We start from the raw sequence: 24939 nt of genomic DNA, 5'->3' as shown, positions 1-24939 counted from the left end.
CCAGACAATAATGAAAAAAATTAAGAAAAATAAGTGTCTGTTTTAGCAATCTTTACTGATGTCCTCTGCAAAGAGGACACTGAAAAGGTGCCGTTACATATTGTTTACATCAGAGGCAGATGTAAGTAGAAATATCTTTACATACACACTGATGCTTAGACAGGTTCTTACTTGCAAACTAAAAATTGGAAAAAAAACCCCAAGAGATCAAGACAACAGACTATAGTATACAAAGCATAGAACCCATTACGATTTTTTTATCCACATATAAGAAAAACTTCATGACTCAAAGGACCATCACATAGATCAACTTTCAGTTAAGCCAAATGCACACAACACACAAACCTTATTTAAGCAGGGACAAGTCAGAATGCCTTAGCAGAGAAATTATGCCCATTGAGCCTAACTTCACTGGAGCCTTCAGAGGTTATTTTATTTGGTTATTTTAGCCCTGGAGCTGAGTGGCACTTACACAATTTATTAGCAATCCTACTGAGTGTTTTGCAGTAGCATTTGTTATACGCTTCAAAGCACAAAATAAAACCATGACTCAGGAAAATACATTAAGAACTGGGCTTGACAGTTAATGTGTGGTATTTAATGCACAATAATATTGGTTCACGATCACATATTTGAACTGAAATGAACCTTTAAGACATTTAATAATCTACGAAGTTTGCATTTTTAGCACAGAAACCAATGGAACTGAGAATTGCCACCAAACTGAAGAACTGGAAAATCCCATTTTCCTCACTGTAGGTGAAAATAGGAAAAAAAAAAATAACACCAACTTGGACTTGTTCTGAGGAATGTAACTATAAAGGAGGAATTAAAAAAAGAAAATACTTTGGGCAAAAAGAGTAAGAGAAGTCTGCATACACATTTTGAAAATAAGGTTTAAGGGCAGAAGCGGAGCCAAACCCCAGATCTGGAAAAGAAAGTTATAATTCAGACTGGGTTTTACTCCTTTTTTTTATTAAAGTTGTTTTTTGTCATGTTATAAAATTTATTTTCAGATTCATGTAGAGGTGTCACTATCCAGCCTAAGTGGAAGTATGTAACCAAATTCACAACAAGCTACATACAATTACTTATATGCTACATCAATTATTTACTCATAAAAGTTAAAAAAAATAAATAATGGAATGCCAACTACATATGTAATCTGGATAAATTCAAGTTTCACAAGTAACTTTTCCCCCTTTGTAAAGTGAAAACAATCCCGGCTACCTAAGACCACATGGAACATCCATTGGATCGTCAGAGAGATATTTTTGATGTCTGGCAGCACTGACATATCTTTCTCCTTTCTTGAATTCTTCACTAGAGTCAGCTTTACAGATCTTCACAGATGTACAACTGTTGATGCAGCATGAAGACTAGAAAAAACACCACAGACAAGATATCCAAACAAGAAGCCTTTATATTTGTATTGGCTTTCACTGTTTGTATAGAAGTGTTCATGTGCATGTAAGGAAAAGCAGAAACTTTCAGTGAAGAATATTTGATGGGGAGCTTTCTTATTCTTTACCTCATTCAAAGAAGCTTGCTTATTAACTACTGCATTTCACAGTTTTCATCTTTACTACATACGATCTCCCTTTTGATGAAACTGTGCGTCCGAGAAACTTACTCTGATGAATCCTTATTTAAATAAAATTGTTTTTTCCACCAAAGCCTGACCAGTTTTGGAAAAAAATAAATAATTAAGACATAGTAAGTGTTTCCATATCAAGTTCTCTACTTTTTACAAATCCACTATTAAATGGCCATGTTGGCAAGGTGTGAGCAAAACCTAGTAATTCCAGCTACAGTTTTAGGCTGCCGACCTAATACAGATTGTAACCTGAAGCACTGCTAGGCTGGTGACATTTTACTAGGGAACCATGATATAAAGAAGCAGTAAGCTGAAAACTATATTGATTAAATAAGACAAGGGAAAAAATAAAATAGAAAGAGAAACGAGGAGGCCCTCAAGGACAGAGCAGAACTTGCGTCCTCTTAATTCTTGCAGCTGAGATTTGTAGCATTATTCTATTAGTGTGTTTTCTCTCACTGTGTTTCTTTCCGTTTTCTATTCAAATTATTAAACACTGTAGCTCTCAAAAAGCTATTTTACGAACGTTTTCACTACTCAGAAGCTGTGCAAAATAGTATTAAAAAATCCAAATAAGATGAAAAAGCAGAATGAGTCAACAAATGGATTAAATAAAGAATAGCCTCTCTGATCTTAATTCTATTTTAACTTTCATATCTTGCAAATGATGAGAAAACTATCAGCTTTGGGCCTGGCAACGCTGCCGCCTGCTGTATGAATATCTGTTACCAACATTACTACTAAATCCCTCTGTGACCATGAAACAGTTCTAGACCTTTAACAATATGATTACAGCCTTTAATTTTAGCCTGCAACTGTATGATTAAGTTTAATAAAACTGTGGCCTACCCTATGACTCACACGAGACTTTATCATGAACATTTGTTGCACTGGACTTATAACATGCCCATCTCACATGTAGAAAATTAAGGTAACATTTCACTTTAACAGCACTCCCTTATTGCAAAGTATTGCAATACGGAAGAATATTGTGAGAACAAAGCCATGTTTACAAAGTACTTGGAGATTCTTTGATAAAAGGTATTTTTATTAAAAACTAAATTACTCTGAACTTGTTGGAGGTACTTTGCATCCTTCCCTAACAGAGCTCATACCCCATGCACATTACCACAACTACACTGTTTCTCACTGTCAGGGAGGCTGCAGGGACAGAATCCAAGTTAATGCCAAAGTTCAACCCTGCCTGTTACCAATCTGGAACTATTGCAGTTGAGGAAATTAGCATTCTTATGTAACTAAGACACACTAAATCTGAAACTTTCAGCCTCACTTACGTTAGGAATCAATACGATAACGCTTCAGTGAGCTTAAGAAGTATTGCTACCATAACTTTTTATAATTTTAAACAATCAATACTTGCAGAAAAAAAATATCATGACTAAGCAGTAAGAAAGGCTACTGATACATTCAAATAAAAAATTGTGAACATCTGTTCACAAGATTTTTATTATCACCTGGCTTTTATTACTTGTGAGCCAAGTTTAAAAAGCACAGAAAGCTTTATGAAATAATTTTTCATTTATACAGCAATCATTTAATACAACAGAAGAGCTATATTTCACACTTTAAAGCCCACTACATCTGAAACTCTACAAACACATTGTAATGGTCTCCATACTGAAAGAAAAATGGGTATAAGAAGGCACTGACATCAAGAATTTATTGTGCAACTATCCATACATGTATTATCTTGTGTCCTGAAAAAGACTACAACTATGTTTAAAATGAGACTCTTGGTATTATTGAATATGGGGAAGACAGTGATAATCATAAAAATAGGAGTTACACACACCAGCTACTGCATAATTTGGTACCATCAAAAGTTATTCCTAACTTGCCTTTATCATCAAGAGGCATCTGAAAAATAGCAGCTTCAGCAATCAGTTCAGTGAAAACATTCCAGGCAACTGTGGAAATTAATGGGGAAGTTGATCTTCCATACTTTTACTAGAAGCCTGAAGCTAGAGCAACAAGCTGGCAATATTATAATACAATACCGGGGGAGCAATGGCTACATATGCCACACCACATTTAGTTAACTGCATTGGATACCTGGTTAGGAAGCAGTCTTCAACAGCAGCTGCATGGTTCAAGCTGTAAGTGCTCATAAATGTGTGTCTGACACAGGCAAGCTAGATGCTAGAAAGCAGAAAATCTACCCAAGACAGAAGACACTGATTTACATCAGTCAGCTGGTAAGACTTGATCACATAAAACTGGCAATTCTAAACAGCCTTATACTATAACCTTCCCCCCTCCCCTCAACTGAACATGTAAGACTTGCACAAAAGCCTTCAGCTTTTACAGAGCCACGTTCTGGGCAGCGAGTCTCCCTCCCTGCTTTTTTGGTTACCCAAAACAAGAGAACTGCCTGTCTTTATAATTTCTGTTGACAGGAGAAACGTACCCTGACAAAAGGTAAATAAAGCATCCCTTCTCTAAAGGTTGCATACAACAGGGAAAATAAGTTGTCAAGCTGAATACAGAACTAAAAAAAAACCAAACCAAACAACGACCACTACCAAACAAATCAAACCAAAATATAAATCTGTCACTATTACATAACATTACATTCAGAGTCTGAAAAAAAAAAAAAACAACCACCACTTCAGGTAAAAACCTGGTAGATCTTACAAATATCATCTTCCTCCTTTTGCAATCTAAATAGGAAAGGCAAGTACAAAAGGTATAGCAAGTGTTTTAAAGCAGGTAAAAGCTTGAACATGTTAACGTTTCACAGAATCTTAGAATAGACTGGGTTGGAAGGGATCTTTAAAGGACATCTTGTCCAACCCCTCTGCCCTGGGCAGGGGCATCTTTCACCAGATCAGTAGATTTGCCTATTTAAAGCACTAAATTCTGTTCTGGCTTTGACTGGGCTGCTCGTGCTTCTTCAGAGCATATTACTGTTGCCAGTGGTTGCATAAGAGAATTACTGAGATTTGCAGAAATGCCACCAGAAGTAAAAAAACATAACCCTAGGAACAAAACAGAAATTCAATTATCTGCAACTTTTCCCAGATACAATATTTTTCACAAGCAATAACCTGGAATTATGTTTGATTTTAAGATGCTTCCTCCAAAGCAAAAATCTATTTTAAAAAATCACTATGCATTTGTACAATTTCAATTATCTGTAAATATACACCTCACTTTCTACAGTGTCTGGCAGATGAGAAATAGACAACTAATGTAAGGGGCCTGGTGCATTTGGAAAGTTCCTTCCATCTTCAGCTAAAAAAATATGAAGAAAAGAGGAGTTAGGCTCCAAACACAGAGTTCTGCTGTGAGTCTAATGCAGGCCCTCTAGCAGCGAGATTATGTGATTATTTCTGGATGCCGCAGTCATGTGGCTGCACAGCAAAGCTTTTGTCAGAAACACGACACAATCCCATTGCACTCGAACTGCCAGCAGCAACTCACAGTTTTGCATTTTCCTAAGACACACTCAGATCGACAGTAAAGAAAGACCAGCTTTTCAGTGCTACAGTCTCAACTAGTCAAAGGCCTTAGATTCCTTGTTGCATAAATCTACAGGCTCATTTCTCTCTTGTTTTTTACTATGTATCACTTCAGTTGAATGTTCATTGGGTCCCACTAAATCACAGAGCATTAATATCCACCACCCCCAATTGAGGAAGCCTGGCTAAAGACTGCAGAATAAGGAATTTTTAAAGTTTTCGTTGGTGTTCACTCTTACAATACCTTTCCCTCAGACACAAGCAGGATTTACAATAGCCAAACTGCATAGTAGTATAGCAAAGGATGCAAGTATGTGATTATCTACCCCTTTTGGCATCTATTTGGATATTGTACTTTTCAATGTTACCCCTTATGTTTTTTATGCATCTCTCATCGTTCTTTTCAGAAAAACACTGGACTTGCCAAACATATTTAATTGTTTTACCAACTCACTTGTTTAGCTTTAACTACTTCTCCCTATCAAACTGCCTTAAAGTCAGAATATTTGCACATTCAAGCACTACATGCACTTCGAAACAAGGAAATAGTTAAAGCATGTACAGAATACTAACCACTACTATAACCAATTAAAAACTTTTATAAAAACTGACTACAAAATTAAGTGTGTTAGATGCTAAACAACAAAATATATTTATACTAGAACAAGCTATGGAAATACATATTTGGCTCCTATCACATGACTCATCACTTGTTTGCTTTTACCTATAAATACTACATGCTCACTGCCAGGCACATGGAGTACTAAAAAACACTTGATGTAATTACCTGATTTCAGGATAATTGGCATTTAGCCATAAAAATCAAATCTTGTAATTTTGTAACTTGCATGGTATATTTTTGCAGCACTTAGTTTTCCTTCTGAAAGCTCATAGAAGAAATGGTCAGCAAATAAAACCAATTCCCATCTAACTAAGTTTAGCAAAATGCTGTTAAAAACAAAACCTAATATTAAAGTCATATAAACATACGGCCACCATAGGACTACTCCAGAATATTGGAAAGGAATCTGTAATGAAGAAGCTCCTATTCCCAGATTCAAATCAACCCATTTAACAGTCATAGGAGTGGGCTTTCCTGTGTCTATGAACACACTTTACTCATCTGCTGGGACACTTAAAGCAATTAAAGAGCATAGTTCAACCACTACCCTCTGCAGCCCTCCTAGAAGAAAGCTCCTAAATTGTGGCTTTAAGTGGCAACTTAAACCTGCTAGTAGGGCTTTTGGCTGGAAGTGAAGTCAGAAATTATTTACGAACAGCCATTCTCACACAGAGTTTATACTTCAGCCTTTGCTAATTCCTGTGATAAAAGTGCAAGTTACATTGGCAAATTGTTATTTGCCCTGTTTCTGTTAGCCAGACTAAAGGCCGTAAGAGTACCAGCACAGCTCCTCCCCCAAAACCCTCCCCAGACTCTTTAGAAGTTTTTTTCTGATGTTTGTTGTAACAGCAGGGTGTGTGATTTCATCCCATCTCACCCAGCATCCCCAGGACATCAAGGCTTTGCTGGTGTACCTGGCTGAACTCCGCACATGTCTGCACACAGAAGCTCAGAATAGCATACAAGGGGTGAGGCAGAGTTTAATGCACACTCAACTACAGCTGAATGCATGAGTAGCAATTTGCTTTTTTTCCTTGGGAACACACTAAATGAGCCAAGCTGTAACAAGCTCTGTTGTAATTGGTTAATGACTTTAAAGTTCTAAACAACTCAGAAAATTAAGAGCATCTGCATAATAAAAGCTTAAAAAAAATAGGATTTTGAACTTTTGGTATCTACAGGTCTCAGTTTTAAGAAAAAAGTGGAGCTATCAAATTCAGAAAAGTAATAGCACACATTCATTAACATCCTGCTCATGGTCAAACAGCACCATTACTAGGTACAACAGGGGAATACTGACAGCTCACAACCCATCTGAAGCTTCTGGGAGTTGTGTTAAACAAGGGTGGATATGAGATAAAATGCAGCTCCAAGTCTCGAACTGGACAGCCAAGAGCACTGCCTTCTTGCTACCTTCTTGTATCTTTGTACAGCATCTATAAAATTATTCTATAATTAGACATCAGAAACCATTATATAATTACAAATTCAGCCATATGGCACAGACATGCACCACGTTTTAAAATCTTAAAGTTACAAATATGCCACAAAAAGTCTTACAATAAACCACAAAAACTAAGAAAACAAATTTAAGACAAAGGCATGAAGTTTACAGAAATACTGTTTTCCCAATCATCTGAAATAATACTTCTGAGAGAAGGAGAACAAACAGGTGGAAGAAAAATCAGACTCCTGCACTTTGAGAAGATTGACCATGTGCATAGATGCATCATTAAATGTAAAGGTTCCTTTACAACTTTTTCGGATGGATTGTTTTAAGCCTAAGAAGTTTCACTTTGCAATTCATTGCCACATTATCTTAATTCATACACCTTCTATGATTTTTCTCCCACTATAATTATATAAGTAAACTAAATCTTCTTTATATCAGTTCATGACTCTTGCTGTTAGTAACTTCTTAAGGTGTCAAATAGGTATTTTCTGTGCATTTCAAAGGCTTTCAACTTAGAGTTACACATCCAAACCCACTGACATGACATTTCTCAAAACTAGTTCTGAACTGAAATATAAATCTGAAGATGCAGTCTCTCAAGAAGGTCAATATACAGTCTCAAGCAGAACCCTCTGAGAGAGGGGGAACTAATGTTGACTGTTGGCATAAACACCATTTGAAAGAGAATAATCAAGAGCAGGTGAGAAAAATCTTCCTAATTCACAGTAAAAATTTAAATTCTGTGTTCTATTAGGATGGGTAAAACAGTCCGAGTCTGAACAAAATTGTCACAAGATTCATTTGGGACTATGCTAAAGTATTACCTGTGACAGGAATTTTTTCTTGGCTTCATGAATTATTTGTTACTAAAAAACTCCAGTTCATCATTCATGTCCATAAAACAAATGTTGTATTTTGAACACTGCACTTGATAGTGGATATTTCATCAGGGGTGGCTATTAACATTTACCCAGCATCCTAAGGTGCTCTCATTACACACACCTTTAAAAAATAAAAAAAATTACAGCATTAATAAACCTGCCAGAGATTACAGATTGAAAAGTGACTTTTTTATCAATATTTAAAAGATATTGACAGTAAACAGCAGAAACACGAGAAAAATATTTATGCTATTGTTTAGCTGTTACATACTCACTTGATGAGCAGATTTGTTCATGTAACTCTGTCTGTCCCACAGCTAATCAGAATCTTTGTAACTGCCCTGTTTGCCAATCACTAACAGACTGTATAAAACTAAAGCAACAAAGCTAATGTACTGCAGACTTCCTTTGCTGGCTTTCAATAATTTCTCTTGACTCTGCTTCTGCCAGATGAATTCAGCTATTTAATTCCTGGATTTCGTGACTCTAGGATTGCACTTAATGTCTAGTAAATATGCAATTTTAACTTCACTGAGTGTACATCTCTAATTATGCTGATATGTAGCAATATGGTACCATAATTCCCTCAAGTAAAAACTGATGAAGCCGCATCTGGTTCATTTTAAAGGGAACTTGAACAGAGCACTGAAATGCATCAAGCATCCTGTTTATCTCAGGAGGTGTTAAGATACTGAGTGATGAAGATGATCTGCATTCTGCATTAAACATTCATCTGATGGTCTGGTAGTTTCATTTAATGTTGAACCTGCTCACCAACTTTAACTTCTAATTTTTCCCACGGTCAAGTAGGAGCCTTGATACATCTCTGTTTATAGTTTAATGCATCTGCTTACCCATGCAGAAAAACAGTTCCACACTCAGATTATATCAATTTGCTCACAAGAGAGTCTGTAATTAATAATAATATCCTGACAAATTAATACAGACTCCTTTCATTCTGTAACTCTCGCTCTGTAAATACAGGTTACACAGACACAATATTGTGAAGACAAATTTCCAAGCCCTCGAACATAGTCTCTCCAATAGTTTATCCATTCAGCTGAGCACAAGAAGTCTGACAGTCAGAGTGGTGTTAGCTCATTACACAAATCCTTTCCAAAAAACAACAGCAGATACCACTACAATCAACAGCCTGTTTTCATACAGTTGCTCTAAAACAACCACAGCCTCACTTTTTTTTTTCCAGAGAGGTCCTGAATTTAGTTTAAAAGCCCATCTTGCATATTCAACACCACCAGCCTGATCTGGACTAGGGCTGGAGAGCACTGAACAAGCTGTCACACATACTGGTTTCTACCACCAGCATCCTAACCAGCTAAACAAACCCCTTAGAGATGCCTAAGCATCCTTTACCTTGCAACTCTTAGTAAATCCCTCCCTCTGAGCAGCAGGCTAGGTCCTCTTACTTCATAAAATAGGTCTGACCTGTTTCATACTCATTCTTCATCTGCAGTGGCTTTTTGAGTCTACCCAGTATCAGCTGTCCCATGAAAGAGTTTGTGGTGGGCTGACCCCAGCTAGCAGCCAAACATCCACTCTGCCTTACACCCAACTCCCCTCTCCCAGGGGATGGGGTGAAAAATAGAAGGAAGGCAAGAAGACTCATGGATCGAGATAACAACAGTTTAGTAAGAAAAACAAAAAGGAATTCATTTCAGTGCTCCCCATCAGCAGGCAGATGTCCAGTTGATTCCTGGGAAGCAGGGCCCCAACACAGGTAACGCTTGCTTGTGAACACAAATGCCATAACCTCTCCTCCTTTCCCTGAGCTTTCACTGCTAAACACGGTGTCATATGGCATAGACTATCCCTTAGGGCAGCTGGGGTCAGTTGTCCCAGCTGTGTCCCCTTCCAACCCTTTGCCCACCCCCAGCCTACTCACCTTTTTTTGCTATGTTACCAGCACTGTTCTAGCCACCAATGCAAAGCACAGCACCATACGGGCTGCTATGCAGACAGTTAACTTTGTAACTCCATCCCAGCCAAACACAGTACAGAGTTATTACAAGATGTCACTGAGGTTTGAAGTACCAGTGTAAGATTTGTTTCTTCATTCCCAGGATCCTGACTACAAAATTACTTTCCATCACTATCCCGAAAAATAGGAGAGGGAAATAAGGACCCTTAAAAGGGTCTCCCCATCTTTAGACAGGCATTTGCAGAAATTTTTTAACACGTTAATTGTGCATAACTTCCTTAGCTGAAAGTCAGTTACAGTTTCTTGAAGTCACTTCATGTCCTGCCTAGCAAAGACCAGAGGACCATGAATGGCAGAGGCAGGCTTGAGAGAAAAAGCAGGCTCACAGGAGTGACATATGATTTGTAATGTGAGCATTTTGTTTTGTTGGAGGAGTTATTTGGGTAGTTAAAAAAACCAAACACAACTACAATAAAGTATAAAGCAAATTCATCACAAGATGCCTACGCGTTAGTAGGCAGAAAGCAAAAGAGGAATGCAAGATACTCCTTAAAAAACTTTTCATTATTCATTCCTTCCAGTCCTACCGCTTTTGTGCCAGTCTTACTTGGTTAAGCACAGGCTGCTCCCAAACCCTTTTGTTACTTAGATTCAGTTACCCTGCGTGCTGTTATTGTCTTGAAGGAGTTGAGTAGAAGATACTCAAAACTTGTATTCAATACTGAAGCCATGTATTAATGCTTGCTTCATGATAGGAGGAATGTAGAGACTCAACCATCTGTAACATTCAGATTCAGAATTCTGCATATGAGTCACCTTATTGAAACTATTTTCATAAGTTAATACAAAAAAAATTAAACAAAACTTGGAAGACTTTATGCACCATCTGAGATCAGAATTAATGACCATTTTATTATGAACCTGGGACAGATTCAAATTTAAAGTGAATGTCACTGTTTATTGCCAATATTCAAGTTAAACTACAACAATCTCATCAACAATTTTTCAATCAGTTGGCATACTGTTAATTCACAGGATTTTTAGTTACAGTGGATTTGGAAGAGAATTCTTTAATCAAAACTATCATTTATCTACTACAAAAGCTAACCAACTTTATACAGGTTTCATTATAGTGGACATTACAAGATGAAGTACAAGGTGGGGCTTTTACTTTTGTAAACGCAGATTTGTACCTTTTGTTTGCTTCCACAGAACTGTGAAACCCTAAAGATGACAAACTGTAAGATCATGGGGCTTCTTTCTAAATAAACTTTGTCAGGATGCTTCTTCATTGTTAAGTTCTGCTTAGCTAATGACAACCTAGTCTCCACAATTTCTTCCTTGAGCCACTACCATAATAAAACTTGGTGACATTTAGGACTAAGGAAACCCATCTGCTAACACATGGACAGCTAGTATCTGACAGCCTAATTTTCATCAAGGACAGGAGAAGAAATGGTCTCTTGCTAGCAGCACATATATCACAAATGAGATCAGCCTGTGCTTTTCATTATTCTGCATAGATTACATTTGGAAAGGAAAACATACTTCTGCATTAATACATCTCATTGTGCATCAACATCATTTGTAATTGTACAAGTTTGAAGGCAGAAAGAAGTACGTAAGGGACAGAGATTTCTTAGGGGAAATCAGGAAATGAGTGGAGGATGACTCAAACTGATGAACTCAGATTTGTTACTTTCTTCTTATATGTAAATTAAAAGAACCAATTCTAATTCAGTTAGTGTTTGAAAATTTGGAAGAGATGAAGATACACATTTTAGTCCATAACAACGGGTCCCTATCCTAGCAGTGCCTACTTATAAACTCCAAAAATAAAGGTTACAGGTTGCATAGAAAAGACAATCTTCACATAACCAATAATGTAGCCCCAGACTCGAGTTTTTATATTTAAAAAAAAAAGCTCTGTAGATTCCATAAGTACTATAGAGAAAACAAACATATTACAGAATGAAACAAGGCAGATGTATTGAACATTTTGCCATATTGCCACCTAAGTCACCTTTGCTAAGCCCCCCCTATCCTGTTTCACTCAGCTCTGGATAGGAGAAGTACCAATCTCCCCTTCATCCATCCTGCATATCCTGCAACTCCCACCAGCACATCACATGCATTTAATAAAACAAATAAAATAAAATAGAAATTTCATGTCTCTCTCCTGAGCTCCATGAGTATATCTAAAAGTACACGGGCATATCTAACAAGGAACACGTTAACTGAATACATTTATTCTACGTTATCACAGAAATTAGAAAATAATAGAGAGCAGGATTTTCTTCTACCTCATGCATCATCAGCATTGTTACTGGATTTCAATTACAAAGATATCTGCATCTCTATGCTATCAAGTATTTGGTATTTGAGGTCTTAGGTATAATGAAACAAACACAAATGAAATAGACCATGATCATGTAAAGAGGCTAATTCAGTGCAAATGTGTGATTAACAGTTATTTTGTTTGCAGGCTACTGTACATTCTGGTCTCTACATAAATTATTGCAGAACTTCTGGATCACCCCTTAGCAAACACACTAAGTTTAACCTTGCAATTCAATGCACTGTGCCAAAATTTGCTAAGAGGCAAACTAAAATATTGCTCTGCTTTATACCTCAGTTCTTCATGGGCAACAGTGGCAATAAGAGCCCACTAACAAAACTGCTGGAGGATAAATGCAATTTAAAAAAAACACCAAACAAATACCTTTAAATCCCCCTAAGGGACTACACACAATACAAATTCACATTACTCAGTTGAGTTCAATTCAAGGATCATGCTTCATGTCTATTCACACACAAAAAGCTAAATAAAGGATGGTTGGGATCACTTCTATCTTCTTTTCCTGCGGCCTTCAGTGGACACTAAAGAACACATAGCACATTTACACAAAATCCCTCTACCTCCTATCATGGAAATTTATATTTATATATTTATATTTTTATATATATATATAAAAAAGAGAAAGGAACAACTACAGAAAGATGTACTCAAGTAGCATACCAAGGGAAGAAAAATGAAAACAAGCTGTAACTTCTAATGAAAGTATTTTCTGTTCTCTTGGAGCCTCTGCACTCACATTATCTTAAACAGTCTGGTCCTTTCAATATTCAACTTGACAAGAGCCTTGCTTTAGTGGCTGACATACAGCTACAGTCAGCCCCCAGAATAAAACAAACGCATCAGGATGGTAAAAGCCATTGAAGTAAAATAGGATGAGAGAGACTGAACAGGAAAATATTTCTAAATATTTTAGTAGCAAAATTGGCTAAGTGAATTTTTCCAATCTTTAGGTCACTAACTGTTTCAAATTACTCATTATATATCTTATGCTTCTCACACAGCAATTTCTCTAAATGAGCAGAATACAGAAGGTTAAGAAAACTTCATACTTGCACTGAGTATCAAGCACACCTGTGTTCAACTTACCATCTTGAGAAAGTTTCGGACATAAAGTAAAAAAAAAAAAAATACATTTGGTCCTATTTGGAATTTATTTTAGCCCAGTAACAACCAGTGTTCTTACAACTTGTTTGAAAACATCCTTACGCCAGTATGGTACAGAACAGTAGACCTGAGCAATTTTCAAACAAATACACTTTCGGCTTGCATTTCCAAAGTTATAATTACATGAAACACTGACAGCTTTTATGACTGACATGGCAGTCAGACTTGATTTTATTCCAAATTTCTCCTAGCAGTTATGGACATGCAAATAATTTTACTTTTTCAATTACATACATGAATCTGGAAAGATGTGAACTAGGCATAGTGAATCTATGACAATTACTTGAACATTCAAAACGTGAATATTCAAAGTTACATCTTATGGACACATTGCAAAGTAAAGCAACATGCTCCTCTCACTGGAGAATTACATATTCTCCTGCTTCATAATCTTACATAATTACCAGAGTTTATTAGAATTTGTAATTTTTTTCCTAAGTATATTTTTAAACTTGGAATGGTTGACACTGATTTTTTTGTGTGCTCTCACTGGATACATGTCAAATATGCCATTTGAGATTTTAAATTTTTAGCTTAACAGTTTAAATTATTAGCCTTCAAAAGCCTGCGTGTGGATTTATAAGTGCTGTCTGAAGAATTCACTTGAGCAGCTTTAAAATACTCAGGAGGAGACAGCACAACATCTGTCCATGACAAGCTGCTAAAATCCAGGCAGCAAGCCAAGCTCTCCCTTAAGTTCCAGCCCAGCAAAATCAGACAGTCTTGAACAGCTGTAAATAGTAAAGCAAGAACTGCTTTTTAACATTAAATCAAAGAAACACAAAAGCTTGCAATAAGCATATAGCAGTTGCTCCTTCAAGATTCACAAAGAATTGAGGCACAACTTATCTATTCCGTATCAATGTATTACAGCTTGTTCATATTTTACTGATGAAGATACATTCGTATCTTTTAAAATTATGTTAGATTTAAAATATGGGGAGGGCTTCATCACTTCACAAAATTAAATTGATCCTCCTCTGAGAGGTTCACTATGCAAATTAACAGGAGAAAAAATAGACAGCAAGCCTGTAGAAGAAAAAGAGGACAACACAAGTTAGACTTCAGGATGCTTTTGTCCATTAAGTTCATATTTTGAGCCTTCCCAGAGTTGTCAACTGTCTTTTGGAGGTTTGTTTAGCTCTTAAGGAAACAAGAATAAAAAAATATTACAACAGTGAAAACTACAGAATAGAGAGAGAAAGGCTTATGAGGTCAAACAGAGATAAGCAGAGGGGTAGGGACATGAGAGAAAAAGGAAATTCTGAAATGGAATCTTAAAAGGAAATTCTAGAAGATGTTTAAGTCCTGGTGAACGCAGAAGGAAAAAAATGAACAAAAATAACCCAATTTTATTACTTAAAAGAAAGACAGAGTGTCTCAAGAAGAGAATGAAAGTATCACCTCTTTCAATATCAAGAAGAAAATTCAAAAGGCTTTTTCTAGCAATAACAAGTAAAATGGTTTTGAACATGTTGCATTAAAAAATAGAATCTCAAAACACAAAGTCTTAAGCTACAAAATAAACCTTGAGGGAAATTTTACCTAAACATGCACAGTCCCATGTTTTCAGTACCTCAAAACAGTGTTCATCTATCAGAATACTTCTATATAATAGATTTAACTAGATTTTTCTTTTTCTGCCTTCTGTCAGAACGCTGCCAAATCATACAAGATCAAAGTCAAGGGGGGGAAAAAATAATAATAACACAATCTTCAATTGCCTGCTTTTTTAATGTGTGATATCATATGTTAGTCTGCATGACAGTCATGGGATGATACATGGGGAAGATTCAGAGTAAGCCTTTGGACTGCCTGAGGGGGTGCCAGGGTACAATTGACTCCTCCCTGCACTGTAGCCCTGTGCGTCAGATGCACTGGTTGGCATCATACAAGGTTTGAGATAGGAACAGATATCACAGCTCAGCCAAACAGGAGTGCAATGCAGAAGCCATCTGTGTGAACCTGATATGCAAAGTGCTTGACGCAGGAAGTCCGCAAAAAATACAAATCTGACTCTGTGGAAGGAGGTCCGTGCCAGGAGACCTGGAAAGAGCTGATGATGGAACTGAAGGGGACTCCTGCAAGGCTGGGTGGTGGACAAGCACAGCTAAACAGGTCTGGCAACATCAGTTACAAGAATCATGTAATAAGGTACTTCTCAGGCATACATCCTGATTTCCTATTTATTGCCTAGTACTGTCAAAGCACTGATAGAGCCCTGTACTATTACTGCAGGAGGCTGCTACTGCTCTTGCACCAAGCTGCAGTAATAGGGTGAGGTGAGGTGTTCAAACTGGAGCTTCCAAAATACAAATGCTTAGTGACAGGCAACATGCTCAGGAGGAACCTGCACACAGTAATTACCTTCCCTGTCAATCTAAAATAATTCAAGCATAATCTTTCAAAAATTGTACAAGCCCACCAACTTTTCTGTTTGTTCTTTTTTGTTATTGTTACCTTTTAAGATAAGGTGGGACGAATATCCTTCCTTGGTTTTTTTTCAGTCATGAAAGGGACAGTTTATTATTGAAAGCTTCATATATGCTCTTGCCTTGGTATTTGAGTAAATGGTATAAATAAAATTCAACTACTTTCCATTTTAAATGTAAAAGGAAAGGCTTATCCGAGCTGATTGACAGCTTGGAGGAAAGCAGAACTGCCAGTTTATCAGAGACACACAGGAGTGATGAGAGGGAATTAAAATGGTGATTTCACATTAAAAATATGGATCATCTAGTTTAACTTGTGGCTGCCATGCAAGGAACTACTGTAGAATACTCTTCTGAACATCATTCACCTTCAAGACAAATTATTTCAGTTGGAGTGCCACAGAAAGGAATACAGCCTTGAAGTGCCACAGTAAAAATAAGAATAGCATCCATAGCTTTCCCCCTAATACAGGGGATATTGACAAACTAATTTTTTTCCATTAATCTTCAGAGGTTTGCACTGCATCTATTTTGTATCTTCTATTGACCCAAGAGAACCAGGCCTACTCTGACATTGAGAAACATCATTTAAGACACAACAGGCAGTGTTCAATCCTGCTCAGAGAAAACACCAGTTATCATCATCTTAAAGAAAAGAAACCAGAATTCATACCACAAGCTTCTTTGGCAAAATAAGATTTAAATGGCACATTTTCCCTTAATGGCATCTACATACAATGTGATACTTCAATTGTATCTATAACATACAAGTCACGGTTTTCTCTTTTACATCTACCTAAAATTAAATATATCTTTATAAGTTGCTTTAGAGGGTTAAAATGAAATTATTCAACCACCATTCCAAAGCAACATGAAATAACTGAAATATTAAACTGCACAAAACCAGTAATTATCACAAATAATAATTCATCCAAGATTGTAAAAGGGGACTCATTTGCTACAAACCATCGTGCTGCTGGTTTTAGAAGTTATGTACTAGTTTACTGGGACTAGTGTCAGAAGTGGCTGAAGGCACAAGCAGAAACCACCAAAAAAAATATTTGGAAGACAAATTTCTCAATAAAAACATACAAGTCTGCCACACAGAATAACTAAAGATAAGGATACTCAGAATAAACAATATGCAATGTAAACAAGGAGCTAACACTCAGCCACCCTGCTTTGCTACCTTTTATGCATTTAGACATTATGAGCAAAATGCTGATAGGGACTTGTGCATTTATCCATTACAAGACTTAAGTTCTTGTCTTTAAGTGAAACATGACAATGAACAACTATCACCAATTGTCATCTTCTCACAGCCTCCATAACTTGCTACAAATCAGTATATATTGATAATACTGCAAAGCACTTTGTTTCTTTGAAATGGCATTAGATAAAATTACTTGGTCAATGCATGTGGCTTCAAGGAACTACCATAATGGTAGTATCTTAATACCCCTATCACTAGCATGATACAAGATGCTACAGAATCTTACTGTTTCAAAGAAAAAACAGAAAACCACAAAACTTCATAAATATTTGTAGCTAAACTGGGAGAAATGAGAAGGGCTAAGATGAAGCCTTTGACACTGTTTACCACAGCATTCTCCTGGAGAAACTGGCTGCTCATGGCCTGGATGAGCGTACTCTTTGTGGGTAAAAAACAGGCTGGATGGCCAGGCCCAAAGAGTTGTAGTGAATAGAATTAAATTCAGTTGGCAGCCAGTCACAGTGGTGTTCCCCAGGGCTCAGTATTGGGGCCAGTTCAGTTTAATCTCTAGCAACAATCTGGACAGGGGGATCAAGTGCTCCCTCAATAAGTTTTGCAGACAACACCAAACTGGATGGGACCATTGATCTGCTTGAGGGTACAAAAGCTCTACAAAGGGATCTGGACAGGCTGGATCGATAGGCCAATGGTATGAGGTTCAACAAGGCCAAGTGCCAGCTTCTGCACTTGGGCCTCAACAACCCCATGGAGCGCTACAGGCTTAGGGAAGAGTGGCTGGAGAGCTGCCCAGCCGAAAAGGAACTGGGGGTGATGGTCGACAGCTGTCTGAATATAAACTGGCAGTGCATAGAGGTGGCCAAGGCCAACAGCATCCTGGCTTGTATCAGAAATAGTGTGGCCAGAAGGACTAGGGAAGGGATCATCCCCCTGTACTCGGCACTGGTGAGGCCCCACCTCGAGTACTGTGTCCAGTTTTGGGTCCCTCATGACAACAAAGACGTTGAGGTGCTGGAGCATGTCCAGAGAAGGGCAATGAAGCTGGTGACGGGTCTGGAGCACAAGTCTTACGCAGAGCAGCTGAGCGAGCTGGAGTTGTTTGGTCTGAAGAAAAGAAGGATGAGGAGAGACCTTATCACTTTCTACACCTACCTGAAAGGAGGTTGTAGAGAGGTGGGGGTTGGTCTCTTTTCCCAAGCAACAGGCAATAGGACAAGTGATGTTTCATAACTCAGGTTACAAATACACAGAATAAATTCTCTCTCCCATCTAACAGTACGTGTCTCATTGCAGTGCTTGTGTTCATCTCTCACCTCTCCCAACCTACCATTTACCTTAGGGCTGCTGTACATTCCTCTCAACTTCCTGAACATTTGGAGAGAGAAAGAGCTTTAGGATTTTCACTCATAAACAGGGGAACAAGATAGGTATAGCATACTAATTAAGCCCACGAGCAGGTTAGCTGCAGCCAAGGTTTTTTTTTTTTTTTATTACATAGCAGGAGAAAAGAAACAACCAGGAGTTCCCATCAGGGAGCAGCAGGAAGGAAAGCAAACACAAGCTGGGTATTACTGTCCAACTGCAGAGAGCTGACCTTTCAATATTAAACAAAACCTCCTACATATACTGGAGTTAGGTGGAGTATGTGGCTCAGCCAGGAAAACAAAGAAAATGAAGGAAATAGCTTATGTGTCTTACGACAGGGAAGAGAGAGGCAGTGGAAAACAGTGCCAATTAAGTATGCATGGTCACAGTAACCAATGAGGGTATTACTTTAAGTGACCATATGAATCTAAATGCAAAGGGGAAAAAATTTGGTACAGTCAATTAAAGTACTGAATTAAGAGAAAAATATGACAGCAATCTGCTCAAAGTGTTTTGTACCTATGGATGTACAGGAAGGCTGTATCATACTGATGCTTTGCCAAAAGCACTTGCAAGAAGAGACACAGATTAGAGGCAAAGCCTACTCAGTCTGACACGGCACAGCAGAGAGAATTGAGGGGAAAAAAAGAGGATGGTGGGACTACCCAAAGAAAGATCAAGAAATATGGTAAGCAAGAACTAACACAGAAGAACACTGCAAGGTACCGGATACATGTTGAACTTGAACTGAAATGCTCAAGAAAACTTTTTTCAGTATAGTGAGTTTTTTTACTCATTCTCTTCCCAGTACAGAAAAAGCAACAGGCAATAGACAACTAGAGCAATGCCATCCTCTTCCTTTCTAGGTCATCTGCAGCATTCATTCAGCACAGTATCAACCTCACTGCAGCTACACAACACAGTGACTTCTGGACTTATCTCCTAAATCGGAGCTCCAGATCATTCTGAAAGTGGCACAGCTGCCCATGTCACCTCTTTGTTAATGGCGTTCACACCTGCAAAAAAAAAAACTACCAGCAGATAGCAGGGGTGGATCTTGCATTAACCTCCCTGGGCCAGCCAAAGCCCTGGATGGGAAGGGACCACTGCCTCCTGTGCCACCTCTCCCAACAGCTCAGAGCTTGGGGCAGGCATGCTGGCACCAAGTTCTTCTGCAGAGCAGGCTGTACCCAGCATCTCACCTACAATCAAGTATCCATCAATTTAACTGCATCTTTTCAGTGAATTGAGCTCTTAAATAAATATAAGAGTAAAAAGAAAAAAGCTGTAAGACAAGAGGGTTTGGGTTTTTTTAATACAGTGAAGTTTCCTCCTTATAGCTTAATGTAGTGTGCCAAGTTTATTTTTAAGATGCCTTCAGGGCTAAACCTCAGAAAACAGAGATTTGCAGACAAGAATACCCCTACTTCCTTTAAAGGTGCATACAAGCAGCTATATAGTGTCAGGAACCGCACACGGAAAATCACAGAAGATATTATTATTTTATATTGGTAAAGAAATTGGACTGTTCAAAAAGACTAACACCACCTTACGCTATAGAGTATCTACCACACTATCTGCTAGTGTTCAGGGAATTTCAGGAGTATTTCCGTAATAATACCGGTGTTTTCAATTTATCACAACTCTCCAGAGCAAGCTTCAAATCAGTGTTTTTCAGACAGCATCTCCCATGGTAAGCAACTTGCCCCACCCCCCAAAAATAAAAGGTTTAAACAGAAGCAGTTCAGTTATGTTAAAGCAAATGAGAAAGAAAAAATAACCTTTTATCACAAAGAAAAATAATTCTTGAAATGTAAAACACTTAAAGCAGTTCTAGCAGTAATAATTCTGAACTGAGAGATGAAGTCTGGCACATTAATATCTACCTCTGGGAGAGCCAAGAGACAAGCAAATTGCTCCACAAACATCTCTAGCTTATTGCTAGCTATGATGATTTTATGACAACTTATTGTAACTGTATGCTTTTAAAATGCAGAATCTACTGTGAAGTCAAGCTTTATTTTACAGTACTATTTACAGTATTTTGCAGCTTTCTTAGTCACATTGCACCTAGAAGGGAAAACCTGCCTGGCATTTGGACTTTATCAAAACCACCACATTTCAAGGTTCACTTTTAGAATATTGCTTCTGTTAAAGATTCCAGTGTCCTTACAGATATATTTCTAGGAAATTCAAACCCTTTAAACAATAGCCAGTACAAGTTATTTTGTCACAATACAAAAATCAACATACATCAGAATGAGAATGAGCTCCTGAATACTTCAGAGAACTACCTTTAATTGATAAATGAATGAAGAAAAGTTGAAGCCTCAACTCACTGAGATAACGTTTTCAGAAGAGGTAACTTGGGAAATATTTTTGAATGGCCAGCTTCTGCTGTCTTTAAAAGGACTTTATTTCAAATCAAGACAAACACTTATAGCTAGAGAATAGGATCTTTTTAGGAGTAAGTCAGGCACGTGATATATTAATACACCTGAATCTTCACAATCCTTTGTAATCTCCTTGCCTATTCACTGAACCGAGTGTTTCCTTTCCAGACCCTCTCACAGCTAATTATAAACAAAAGCAAACATAAAACCAAGCATTCAGAAATCTTCTCATTCCCTGAAAAAAGTAACCATGGCCAATTTTAAGACAGACAAGGAAAAGGCAAAAAAAAAGGACTTCCAAGCCTTTCAGTATATTGTCTTAGAATGATTCTAAATACTATTTTATTAAATACTTGCAATGGAACCATAATTTTATCTTTCTCTTTTTCCTAAGCTCATAGTAATGTCAGGGACTTTTAAAAATACTTTGAGCCAACTTTTACCAGCCTGCTTCCTAAAATGAGGGTCAATTTTTTTGTACTTACCTCTTACTCAATATTCAAAACACTGCACACATTAAAAAGGTACCCATAAAAATGGTCTCAAACGTAATGAAAAAGATCATATGGTGCAACATTATTGTAAAGAGATTACTATAACTAATTGCAATATGTATGTTCCACAAAGAGCTTAATGTTGTTTGTAGGATTCATCATAAGATAAGAACAAGAAACTCCAAGGAAAAAAGCTTTTCCAATCAAAGAGCTTTTTCTTATAAAGCAACATGTAAGATTTTAGCCAGAGAAATTCTTCCATCAGTCAACCCACAGAGGACGAAGTTAGATTGCTACTCAATTTAGAAGAGTAACTACTGCGCAAGACTGGGTGAAGAGAAACGGGAAACGGGTTAGTCTCAGCTCAGCTTTTAGCAAGTCCTTTATCCTGCATTTCAATTTTCCACGAGAGATTAGGCTTATCTTCACCTGTAGATATGAAAGCTCTTGAGAATAGACATACTGCATAGGTTTTAATCAATAAGATGCAATTTAAAACTTAATTTCTCCAAAGTATATTAAGAAAGCACAAGAAACAGGATTCAGTTCTTCAAATCTAATTGCATGCATTTGTACTCTAAACTCAAGTCTCAATACACAAAATAGAATTTTATAAAAAACTGCTGACTTCTCTCTTACGCTAACAAACAGAGCCTCCTAAATCAGACAACTAAGGAAAGGGAAGAATAAAGAACCACTTTACTCTTCCTTGAAGCATGCACAAAAACAATTAAGCCAGGCAGGTCAACATCAATCCTGAAAAAAAAAAAAAATATTCAACTTCTAAACCTGCTTACTTCTACTGCACATTCATCTTTAAAAATTAGATGTTTACATATTTATTTCTCTTGAAAAAGAGAAATTTTCCTGTAAAAAAATTAAGATTATTAACAGTTTATATCAGTTATAACAATTTTTTAATCCCCTAAATCCTTAACACAAAAGCAACAAAAGGCTTCAGTGGTGACATGGAAGCCAAAACCAGAACAAGAGCAGAGGAAGGTATAACTGGCACTGGACCAAACCTGACTTCCCTGAGACCTCAAATGCAAAGAAAAGCATGAGATAATGCCTTGCATGATGCTCTCCCAGACATCAGAGTTTAAACACTTGTAAGAGTAACGGTGGAAAGTCAGAAAAATACTCAAACAAACCACAGGAAATACTCAAGGCATGTGATTTCTGATCAATCAGATCAAAGTTTAAATACTCTTACAACTATAATGCAACTCATTTGTATTTTAGAAGTTGTTCCTGGGAGCCTGTATTAACAATTACTGCAGATGAAAGACAGGAAGAGTACAAGTCTAAACGTTATGTTACAGCATGTATGGCCTGAAAGGGAATCCACAACTCCTGCACTACCCTTCTATACCTGCTTGAGACTGAATAAGTTTCTTTATGAACTTTCTGAACACATGCAACAGACAGCTTCAGGATTCCAAAAGTGTTTTTATTCAATCTCTTGTGTTGTACTTTTTTTGCAGCATTGAAGCATTAGCCAGCTTCACAAATTTTTCCAGGGTGGTGGGGTTTTTTTGTTTGGGGTTGGTTGCTTTGGGTTTTTTGGTCATATCTATGTTGTTTCTTAATATTAATAAAACCAAGCATATGAAGAGTTAAAGTGAGAATGAGGGAAAACACTCTTGTGTTGATGCAGTATACGGATGATATCCACATTTGCAGTATACTAGGGGCTAAGTCAGAGTTTCAGTAGAGGTAACTCCACAATTAAAACATTTTTGTCTTCTGTGTCTCAGTCTTATAGAGCATGGTTTTCCCAAAACAGCTCCAGCTGATGAAGCTTTATGCAATTCATGCTATTCAGAAACAATCACAACAAATCCAATACAGAATCTGACATAGCAAATAATCTTGTAGACGATCATTTTGTATTTAAAGCATACCAAAATTATAATAATCAGGAAAGTACAAATTGCTTATAATAGTCAAAGCTGGAATAAATATATGAAATCCTCATTCCTCTTGTTGCAAAGCTGCTTACTGAAGTTACTTGTAATGCACATCATTCAAACTTCCAACTTAGTGTTTCTTCAACCATCACATTTACTGTTCTAAATGTAGTCTGCTTGTCTGAAATTTTTAACCAAGATACAAAAATCAATGTTATATAAAGCACTCTTTCCTGATACTGATGATGCATAATATGAGTCACCACTTCAAAGCCTCCAACACGCCACATAAGCCACATTCTTTTAAGTTGTGAATAAACCCTAAAGTGGTTTCTCTTGTCTTGCTTCAAACGAAGCATCTTCAGTTCCCAACAGCAAGTTGTAACTTTGTCAGTCAGGAGAAAATAAGCCCTGCCAGTAGAAATGAAAGCTTCTAAACAATACATATATCTCCTTTAACTCCAAAATGCAAGCATTTCCCAGACCTGTTACTTTAAGCTTTTTTTAAAAAAGGCTAGAAAAAAGTCACCAGTGAAATGTTAATATTGTATCTTTGTTAATTTCTTTTTCAGAATTTTTACAGTTAATTTGTGGTGTGGTTCCATCATCTGTAACAGAAGAGGGGAAAAGAAAAAAAAAAAAAAAAAGAGGGTCAGAGCATTTGAAAGTTTAGGGACACAAACAAGTTACTTACTGCCTGACATCTGGCTTATGGTGACTGTTGTGCATGCTCTTCACCAGTAGCAACTGCCAGGCAATCAGAGGTAAGGATTCACTCAATAGAACAGTTAAGCTAAATAAAATAACTTCACTATTGGCAGAATTACTAGACATGTGATCATGTGCAATAATCTGCTCCTATTACTTGGCTCTGAAAAATCAGAAGAGGGGAAACCCTCTTATTTGAGCAGAAGAAAAAATATTGAAAATTATTCTTGCTCAGGAAATGATCATTCCGTCTTGTCTGGTGACAACTTCATCAATGGTAAATTCTTTCTCACTGAGTTCCAAGCACTCACACGCCCTATCCACATAAGCTGCACACACACCTGCATGTAACGTTTACTACTGTCCAGCCAAACATCTCGTTCAGCCCATGCACCAAATGCTGCAGATATGGGCCATGAAGAGCCCAGCACTAAGAGGCCACTGTTGCAACAGTCCAGTTAGGAGCCCACACAGATTCATACGATTTCTTGACTTAACAGTGACAAGAACTTCTTTCCTTTAAAAAAAAAAATGTTTCCTGGAAATCATGCTGCCCACCTTCAAAAAAATCACCACTGAACAGTTAATATACCAAAGTTTTTAATCTTCTGATGAACTTATCTGCTTAAGCTTCCCCAAAAATACAGACTCTGAAAACATATACTGGGAAGAGAGCAAGTATTGTAGCATGATGACATCTGATGGTAGTGTAACTGCTCTAGTTGAGGAGAAAAAAAATTCAACAGCTATGATATATGTACAGGTATAAATTAAATAGATCATTAGCCAACAGGTTTGGAAAAGTCTTCCGAGTAGCTAGTCCACCTTAGGTATATCTCACAATTCTGCAAGTAGTCCAAGTACTAACTGCAACAATGTAGTTGAGATATGGGTATAGATAAATGT

General features: G+C 37.3%; 1 protein-coding gene across 5 annotated transcripts in view; it reads right to left on the bottom strand.

Moving 5' to 3' along the window:
- ZFYVE28 (zinc finger FYVE-type containing 28) overlaps positions 1-24939 on the bottom strand; it is a 162588-nt gene that overhangs the window by 104224 nt on the left and 33425 nt on the right. For 4 of the 5 annotated variants that reach the window (XM_054203242.1, XM_054203243.1, XM_054203244.1 and 1 more), the window contains exon 2: positions 18118-18264. The exons of the other annotated variant lie outside the window; for it this stretch is intronic. In XM_054203242.1, coding sequence (XP_054059217.1) covers positions 18118-18264 — 147 coding nt within the window. The remainder of the gene's footprint in view (positions 1-18117; positions 18265-24939) is intronic. 5 annotated transcript variants of the gene reach the window in all.

The sequence above is a fragment of the Rissa tridactyla genome, chromosome 5 (assembly GCF_028500815.1).
Source record: "Rissa tridactyla isolate bRisTri1 chromosome 5, bRisTri1.patW.cur.20221130, whole genome shotgun sequence".
Classification (NCBI taxonomy): domain Eukaryota; kingdom Metazoa; phylum Chordata; class Aves; order Charadriiformes; family Laridae; genus Rissa; species Rissa tridactyla.
This window is presented reverse-complemented; position numbering and strand designations above follow the sequence as displayed.